At 38.7% G+C, this 9,401-nt stretch overlaps 1 protein-coding gene across 2 annotated transcripts; it reads right to left on the bottom strand.

Annotated features, from left to right (window-relative positions):
• Window positions 1-130: 130 nt before the first annotated feature.
• zgc:172182 (coiled-coil domain-containing protein 89) lies at window positions 131-8,283 on the bottom strand. 2 transcript variants are annotated; one of them, XM_057337014.1, is made up of 7 exons: window positions 7,975-8,283; window positions 5,332-5,804; window positions 5,131-5,261; window positions 4,903-5,039; window positions 4,735-4,811; window positions 4,195-4,294; window positions 131-4,099 (listed from the first exon to the last, which is right to left on the bottom strand). In XM_057337014.1, exons 1-7 carry the CDS (start codon window positions 8,032-8,034, stop codon window positions 4,013-4,015), a joined length of 1,065 nt encoding a protein of 354 aa, XP_057192997.1. In that variant the 5' UTR covers window positions 8,035-8,283; the 3' UTR covers window positions 131-4,012. The 2 variants fall into 2 exon arrangements, with proteins under 2 accessions (XP_057192997.1, XP_057192998.1); XM_057337015.1 differs by lacking the exons at window positions 131-4,099; window positions 4,195-4,294 and adding an exon at window positions 4,305-4,661.
• Between the last annotated feature and the right edge of the window lie 1,118 nt (window positions 8,284-9,401).

Below are 9,401 nucleotides of genomic sequence, written 5' to 3'. Positions count from 1 at the left end.
GTGTTTAAATTATTAGTTAGCATGAACAACATACTTCTACAACATTCATTAATGCTGAAATGTTAATTTTAGCATTTACTAATACATTTCTAAACAACAAGAGTTGTAACTGTTAACATTAGTTTATAGCACAATGAACATGAATTGTACTGGCATTAACAAAGATTAATAAATGCTGATGATCTATATTATTCATTTTTAGTTTATGTTGGCTAATGCATTTAATGATGTGAACAAATACAACCTTATTGTAAAGAGTTTCGCTTATAAAAAGGTTTTTCCACATTAGATAAAACAATTCTCCATACATGAGGAAGCACTGAGGGATTTTAACGGTGCGGAATCTATAGATTTCTCTTTTAAGAGTGAGACAGTCAAGTGAAGGCTTGCACACGCACTTGAGAACCTCAACGCTTGTTCCATTGTTTGAAATTCTAGCTTTGACACACTTCAGGATTGTTCAAGTGCCACAATTCTTTAATAACAACAATCACAGGTGAAATGTGATGATTGGTCGGGTGTCTGAGGAGGAGGAGGCTTCAGGTGTGAGGAGTATACGGTGGGAGTTTATCAAGTTTGTGCTGCTGTCATCTGGGAGGTGGTCCGACACCATCACATTTCCATTTCAAGCTCGATCATAAGTGTCAGTCACATGATTAAGTGTTACTTTGTGTGACATGTTATTAGACTTTCCGTAGTGATACAGCAGGCTGCTAGGGTAAAGGCGTAGTTCACCAAAAAAATGAAAAATCTTTGATCATTTATTCACCCTCGTGTCATTTCAAGCCTGTGTGACTTTGGCTGTGTCTGAACCCGCTCCCTATCTCCTATATAGTGTGCTTTATTGTGTGTCCGCTATTTTGTAGTGCTGTCCGAAACCTGAGTGAACTACTTCATTCCCTACATTCATTCACTCTTTTTTACCCACAATGCACTCTGATTTTGAGTGTACATTCGACAGACGCAGGTTCTCTTACGTCAGTGTCCGAAAACGTTCACTCATTTTCGTTCACTTCTTCCCCATATAGTGGACTCAAATGTCATTCGCTATATAGGGAATAGTGAAGGAGTGAGCGAGGGAGCGGTTTCAGACAAAGCATTTCTTTCTTCTGCAGAACACAAAAGAAGATATTTTGAAGAATGTTGATAACCAAACAACTTTGGATGCAAAACCACTGTGACGTTTCTCAAAATATCTTCGGGGTGAACTTTTGCTCTAAATCAACCAAACATAGTGGTGATTGAAATAGTTGCATTGTCTCCATGCAGTAATACAGCAACACAGTGATTAAGAACCAAAGGGCTTTCAAAAATGTCTCAAGTCTTCTTAAGGTTCAACATTTTGCTTTTATTTATGCATGAAATGCTTTACACATCATCCAAAATGAATGGTTTTAACAGTCAAGGGCTCTTAAGATTAGTATGTCAGCAATATCAAAGCGGGTCACAGAAGCAGAAGGTCATTCCAAGTCGTTCCAGTGATTCCCATATAAGGCCATTCCCATATTCATGGCACTTCTGAAGAAAAGATTGTCATGGCAATGGGGTTAAGAACCATTGCCCAGTGACCAGTCAGAGGTCAAATGAAATTAAAGGGCAGGTGTGCTGGTCACTTATGGCACGGACGCGAACTTGCCTCGACTTGGTACAACGCATGAGACGACGATACAAACGTGTAGTCACGAGAAGGATTCGGGCCACAAGACATGCCGACAGATGATGTAAGGACATACCTAACCTAACACCTTACAGGTTAATGATCTCAGGTTGTGATGGGTCCAAACACACGAGCCAACGCTTTAAAACACTAAATACGATAAGAACACATTTTAAGATGCGACAAAATCACACATGAACAGATGAAAATGTGTCAACTACGTGGCACCTAACATGCACATGTTGGAGGTGTGAACGTCTGTCCAGCTGTTCTATTCAGTAAAACACATGAGCATGTGGACCAGATGACCACTATACAATAACTCAAACAACCTGCCCACATATTACTTCAAGAATGACACTAAAATTACTAGCGACACTATCGCCCTGAAACTAAACTGTACAACTGACAAAATACTGTAATTATACTATATGCCCATGTAAAAATGCTAAAAACACGTACAGTACAGACACGACGCTCTTATCGATATGATCTAGAGAAAGTTTGTTAAAGTGCTGGTAGGAAATAGAAGAAGAACTAAGATTAGAATTCTCTATGGCTCGAGATGTTTTACTAACACAGTTTTATCTATAGGCTACATACACAACAGTCTCATTTATTGCATATACAGATGACAGATGTTAATACCATCACCAAACCACAGTGGAAATATGTTAGAAGTTTTTACAGTTCAGCTACTCATCTGGGCCCGTATTCACGAAACATCTTAAGGCTAAATGTAGCTACTGACATGCCGCTTTAAGAGAAACTCTTTCAAATAATGGGCGCGTTAGTCCTAAATTTTTGCGTTTTGGCGCTAAAACTAGCTCCTAAATCTGTGAAACATTAGGAGTAGTGAAGAGGACTCCTAAATCACAAAGACCAACTCACAACAATCCTAAAATGGCTGTGACACCGGCAGTCTGCCTTGAAACCTAAATATTTCATGACAATAAGATTAACCATAAAGACCGCTTATATCTGCTAACCGCTATCTGCTAAGATGTTGACAATTAGATGAACATATATTTGTTTAACTAGTAACTTATAGCCTATATTTTATATAGGCCCATCCCCTATCAGCCAATCACTGTGCTCATAGTCAGTAAGCCTGCTGACATCATCCATAGCAGCGAGGTCAACCCCGCCTTTCTTTTAGCTTAAGATACCTTTCTGTTCCTTAGTAAAAGTTGCTCTGAGCAGCGTTGTGAATAGGTTTTAAGAAAAAACTCTTAACTACAAACTTTTACTGCTGTTTAGGGGAACTCTTAGTGGTAAGATAAAACGTTTTGTGAATACGGGCCCTGAACATAAAAAGAATCATTCAATTTCACCCAGATAGGAAAATTCTCTCATAATTTATTCATCCTCATGTTGTCACGTAGCTATGAGTAGTATTTACAAAAACGGAAATTTTGCAGTGGTCTCAGATTTTTTCCATGGCTGTATATGACTTCCTTTCTACAGCTTAAAGTCCCCGTGAACCGGAAGATGCGAGCGTTTTTACTTCCGTATTCGGACACATTTCCGAGTGAAAAGGAATTTCAAAGGAGAAGATTAGTGGCCGTGGCTTGCGTTTTTCACTGCAAATTGATTGGATGTGTAAAAACAGCTGTTGCATTTTGAAATGAAACTAGCAGCAGACTAACTGTTGAAGGGGAGGAGTTAACGGATGCTCCGCTCAAGCCGTCAAGTTTACGTCATTTGAGATGGATAGTCATTTCAGGGCGGAAGGGCATTTTCAGATTTTAACTGAATATTATGCGGGTACATGAATTTTAAAAAGAAAATTACCCACATTGATAAGCTATTTACTATAAATGCTGCAATATTTCATGAAAAAATAACACTTGTCATTTTTTATTTCACTGGGACTTTAACACAAACAATTGATATTGAAATTGCCACCATGTTATCATCTTAACATGGCAAAGTTCCAAACAGCACAAACATCCATCAATAACATATTTTAAATGACTTCAGTGGGTTAATAAATGTCTTCTAAAGTGAAACGATGCATTTACATTACAGCATTTTCATATAAAATTATTTTTTTGTTTGTATTCAACTGAAGAAAGGACGCCATACATATCTGGGATAGCATGAGGATGAGTAAATTATAAGAGATTTTTATTTTCAAGTGAACTATTCCTTTTAAAAGAATCAATTTGCAAACTCTCAAAACTTATGCTACAGAAGAATGTTGCACCGCCCCCTACTGATGGAAGACGTTCCATTGAAAAAATTCTTATCATAGTCTTCTGGTTTGTGCATGTGTGCTCATGAGAGGTCCAGGATGAGGAGCTCGGCTGTTAAAACGTGACATGGATGAAATGAAATGACCGGATGGCAGGTTTACAGGACCATGTGACGCAGTTTGCGGTTTAATTCCTTCTCCTTGTCAAGCAGTTCACTGCTGTACTTTTTAAATGCCTCAAACTCCTAAAAAATGTGATTTAAAAACATTGAGATGCTATTTAGACACCGAGTCCAATACACATACAGGGTATTTCAGATCCCGCGTAAATTTAACAGACCTTCTTCAGCTCATCGCACGTCACCTCCGCCCTCTCCAGAGCATTCTGTAGCTCCTTCACTTTTAAGTCGCCGTTCACGGCTTCCGCTTCCTTTTCAAACCTGAAAAATGTTAAACCCACAGAAAAGACTAAGTAAATACAGATCTCACAACCTGTTATGCTGTAACAGCATTATTTCTTCTAAATCGGCATGTTCGGAGCTACATTTAGCCTTAAGATGTTGTGTGAATACGGGACCAGATGAAATATACTTACTTTTTGTATCACACTGTACTAATAAGATGCAATGTTGCAGATGCAACAGGGTATAAAAGGGATCTTTTGGTTATTTAGCTTTTGTCCTAACCTGCGATACATGACGAGCAATAATCGATTCAATGTTGCAAACGTTTTTTTCTTATGTTGTGGCGTCTCGTCTGGACAGGACACAGTGACCTGCCGGGGGTCCCGACCTGCGTGGTTCAAATCTTGCCGATGACAAGAAAGTTGAATGTTATGGTTTGTGGTTTATTTAAATGTGATTTGAGATTCATGGTGTACCTGCGCTCTGCCTCCAATCGTCCATTATCAGCTTCCAGCCTCTTTCTCGCCAACTCCTCAATTTCCGCTTGTTTGTCCTGTCACACATTACAGCAAAATCACACCACTTGATCTGAAAATAAAGTGTACGGTTTGAATGTCAAATATACTGACAGAAATATCTGTCACCTGTATCATTTTCCCTCGTTGCACTGAGAGATCAATGAGTTCGTTCTTTTCCTCCATCAGTCTTTCCAGTTTCACTTGAGTCTCCGTTTCTCTCGTCGCTTCTTTTTCTTGACTTTGTCTGAGTTTGAGATCCAGCTCTGTTAAACAGAAACCATTTCACAGCCAGTGAATTATTGTCATAAATATTACTGGATTAGCATTGCCTGGTGTTTGCAAAGCGTCTCATACCCGCAAACATCTCTACAGCAGTCTTGAGTTGCTTTTGTGTGTCGTTTAATTCGTTTTTCAGAGAGGCTTCTTTGATTTGATGGAGACTGATCAATTCCTTCAGTTTGGTCTGGAAACCTGTGGTTTTCTCCCTGTCGAGATCATAAAGATGAATAAAAGCATAATCAAATGAGTGGCATTCTACAGCGAAAGGTTGCTTACTGATACTCTGTTTCTAATCTCTTGTGCTGTTCGGCCAAGTCCTTGAGCTCCTGGGTCAGTTTGAGGATGGTCTCCTCTTTCTCCTGCAGCTCTTTGCTGAAAAGCTTTTCATGTTCCTCCATGAGTCTCTCGTTTTCTTTCACCAGCTTGGCGTTTTGGCTTTTGTATTCGTTTTTGAAGTTGATCAGTTCTCTGTGGTTGGCGGCCAGATCCATGAATCTCTGCTCCAGCAGTTCGGATTTCTTCCTCTTGTTCTCCAGCTCTTCCTGCACGTCGGCTCTCAGGTTTTCCAGCTCGGAGTTGATCTTTTCCAGAGCCTGACAGCGCTGAAGCATCTCGTCCGCTCTCTGTTTCAGAATGCAGATCAGAGAAGACTGCTCGTCGATTCTCGAGCGCAGAGCTTCTGCCTCCGTCCGTTCGTCCTGGGAAAGGCTTCGGAGTTTTTCCAGGGCTTGGTGGACATCTTCCATATCCTTTTAGAGAAAAATAGAAAAGGCACTTAAAAAAGTGGTTGAACTCAATGACTCCAGCAGCGTCTGTCTTCGTTTCTAGTTCCTGTAACTTATACATTAAATACTTACCTATTAGGAGTAGGCATGGGCCGAATATCGGTCTCAAGGTTTTGAAACCACTAAAAGTTTCTGTTATACCGTTCCGAAGGCATGAGCTGTTTTGTGCAGGAATCCATCAGGTTCTGTGCTATATTTTGTTTATGGTTAATAAGTTGTTTGCTCATCTGCATTTAATTTATTTCTATACATGTATGGATGAATGCATGTAAGATTAATTACTGGAAATGCATGTAAAAGAAGACTAGAAAGGGGTGCCATGCTTTCAAAATGTTTGGAAAGCACTGACTTAACCTGACATACATGTTTACTATTGTTCCAAATATTTTGTGTTGCTTAAAAATCAAATCTATTGTGTTCAATGGTTTTTATTCAGACATTTAAAAGAACACAATTTATAGCTGCAACGCAATACCCTGAAACCGTGATAGTTTGGCTTAAAGTTGCCATACCGTCAAAATCTCATGCCTAATTAGGAGTCGGCCAAAATGTACATACCAGCCTTAACATTGTCTTTGATATTTCACTTTTTTCTTCAAGTTATTTTTGTTTTGTGAAATTCTTTCCGTTTTCGGGCGTTTTTTTCTCATTTTAAACACAGTAACATCGATTGGAGAGCTTTGTTAGCTCTTATTATCCAAAAGCTTAATACAGAATGACGTCGTTTGGCTCGTCTCAACAACTGGAATTCGTTATATCGCCATGGTTTAATGACTTATGAACACCATTTTAGAGTAGCAACTTCCGGCGATCATTAACAAGACACGCCCCACACAGAAAAACACCGCCCGGTCTAGAGACGTGCGCGTGCACGGAGACATTTGGACGCCAGGAGGAGTGGGAATGCACCACGTGAGAAAAATAATACACCCAGACAGTGAATCAACTTTACACTGACGGTGAAAAAGTACCTTTTACTTTGTTCGTCAAAAGCAACGATGGCAAAATAACATTCCCGCATGACGAATTAAGAGCTAACTGGCTCTGTCGGCTTCCTGTTTATGGAATGTGATTGACAGGCCCGTGGCGCCTGTTTTAATTTCTAAAATATCGAGATACCGCCTACAAAAGTGTGATATATCCGTTATTTCAGGAATATTTGTTAGGTAATACCGAATTAGTTTTCTGTTACTGAACATTCCTGTTGGCTGCAGGGTGAAAAACACTCAATTGTGTTCCCAGTCAGTCAAAATGTTCTTTCTTTATTCAATTGTTTGCTGTTGGCATCCCAGGCAAGTTTATCGTGACAATTAACAAACCTCTAGGTAAAATGCCTTTACCATAGTAAACGTGAAGTAACCATGTTTTTTTGTGTAATAATACCATTTGTATTACCACAACTATCATGGTTAAACTATACTTCAGTGCAGTGGTCACCAAACCCTGCACCAGCACACCTGTCTGTCTGTCGTTATCAAGCAAACCTGAACACCTTGATTACATCATTCAGGTGTGTTTGATTTGGGTTAGAGGTGAAATCTTCAGGACGGTCGATCTCCAGGAGCAGGGTTGGTGACCACTGCTTTAGTGAGACAATGGTAAATTTGATAACCATGGTTTTACAAATAAAACTGTTATTAGGCTACTGCAGTTAAACCATGGTTATTCTTGTACTTTTAGGTAAATATGGTGAAACAACGTTCGTTTAATATAAAGGCAAATCACGCTTTTGGAGTCGAGATTAAAATATCTGCCAAAAAAACTTTCCAAAATAAAAACACTGATAAACACCATTAGGAGTTAAACGAGTGACAACTAGCCTAGTCTTTCCCTGCAAGTGTAGATGTCACAAAATGAAAGTAGATGACATTAACTTCAAGTAAATGTTACGTTATGCTACGAAAAAGAGATGAAGAGAAAAAGAGGCGTTTATTGAAATGCACCACCAGTTGCTCTGTTGCATGCGCATCGTGTTTCGAAGCACGACCTAATTTGATTACAAATATAAAACCAAAACCTTTGTGGCAGTAATGTGAATCTAACATGACAGAAAAACATAAGCCAATCATATACAACAGTTACTGATGGGCGTAAACAGTTATGAAAATAGGCTTGATAGGCTATAATAACCCACCTGTTTAGTGTCTTTGATCATCGTTTTCAGGTCTGTTGGGGTTTTCTGAGGTGGTGTCATGTTGAATGAGCTCGTCTGAAGCTGTTTTCGCCGACAATTTAGGTTTTCTTCACAAAGGCGTTTCGACCGCAATGAGCCGCAGTGATTCGACGGCTTGTGGCGATACAAAGTTTCTGCAGTTGCCCCTGGCAACAGTAAATTCAGTCGCTAATATTCGCGATTATTTGGCGTCTTTGCCCACGTTTTAGATAATTGTAAGTTAACACGTTTTTTGAAATTCTTCGAAGACCTTCGACACACGTGGTTAATGCAGATATGTGTTTTTGTTATGTTTTCCCCCACAAGCTATGGGATGGGTGAGATGTTCCAAGTTTTACCGCTAGATGTCAGCACTGGTTTGTTTATTACAGTGCGGCTTTCCGTTTTACCACAAACATTGAAAGTGCAATTAAAACGTGTTCAATAATAAACTTAAAACTAATAAATTACGCGTTATAAATTTTGCACATAAAACACGTAATGTAATAGGCTGTAAATATATATTTTGCTTTTATTAAACACTGACGCAAAAGAATCACAAATAGCAAAGCATGAAATCTGTGACGGTGAATGAGTGACTCCCCATTGAAACCCAGTGACCTTGAGTAACGAGTTAAAAACCGTGGCCGGCCTTACTTGACTTCCGTCTACAATACCCAACTGACCTTTATTCACATGTGTCGGCCCATTGAAAACTTGAACTTGTGCTCTGCCAGGAGAAGCAGAGACACTGTGGGTTTTGTGTTGTACTGTAATTAATTTAAAACAATACGCACATTCACTTGAGGCAATTTATTTTGTAGCACAGCTATGAAAATAACAGATTTACGGAATGCATTTAACAGACATTAGTGGGCCTAAACAAATCATATAAATAAATGTTTCAAAATATGTGGCGTTGTAGTGTATCAATCAAAAACCGTTAGTCTTTTTAAACCGGTTTTTGTAATACATTTTAGAAGCGCAAAATGAATTCACAATTATTTCTTCGAATTAATAAAAAGCAAAAAAAAATGTTTTTGTTTAGATCAGAAGCCACTGATTATGATATTTTAAATTACACAATTTAATGTTACGCAATGTTAAAAAAACAGTATGCACTTTTATTTGTTTTTTTATTCACGAATTGGACCAGTTCTGTTACAATACAAATTCAAATGATTTCCATAGAAATAGCATCATGAAGCATCAGCTGTTTACCATTAAAACCATCACAAAAGCACTGTTTTGGGCTTTATTCCAGTATAGGCTTAAAAGTGACTTTATACACACAGAGACAATTATCGTTCCTATAAAACTAATACAATACCCATCTGAAGCTTTAGCCTAAACGAATTCAAATGTCTGTGATGGTTTCTTTTTTCAGAAGGGCAGTGTTAAGACGCAGC

Source organism: Triplophysa rosa, linkage group LG6 (assembly GCF_024868665.1).
Source record: "Triplophysa rosa linkage group LG6, Trosa_1v2, whole genome shotgun sequence".
Taxonomy (NCBI): Eukaryota; Metazoa; Chordata; class Actinopteri; order Cypriniformes; family Nemacheilidae; genus Triplophysa; species Triplophysa rosa.
Note: the sequence above shows the minus strand (reverse complement) of the source record. Positions and strands in the feature narration are given on the sequence as shown.

Excerpts from the sequence above, each read along its gene's own strand:
- zgc:172182 (XM_057337014.1), bottom strand. The coding sequence starts at position 8,034 with ATGACACCACCTCAGAAAACCCCAACAGACCTGAAAACGATGATCAAA. Across the intron at positions 5,805-7,974 it reads TGATCAAAGACACTAAACAG|GATATGGAAGATGTCCACCA; the intron begins GTGGGTTATTAT and ends TTTCTCTAAAAG. Across the intron at positions 5,262-5,331 it reads AGATTAGAAACAGAGTATCA|GGAGAAAACCACAGGTTTCC; the intron begins GTAAGCAACCTT and ends TGATCTCGACAG.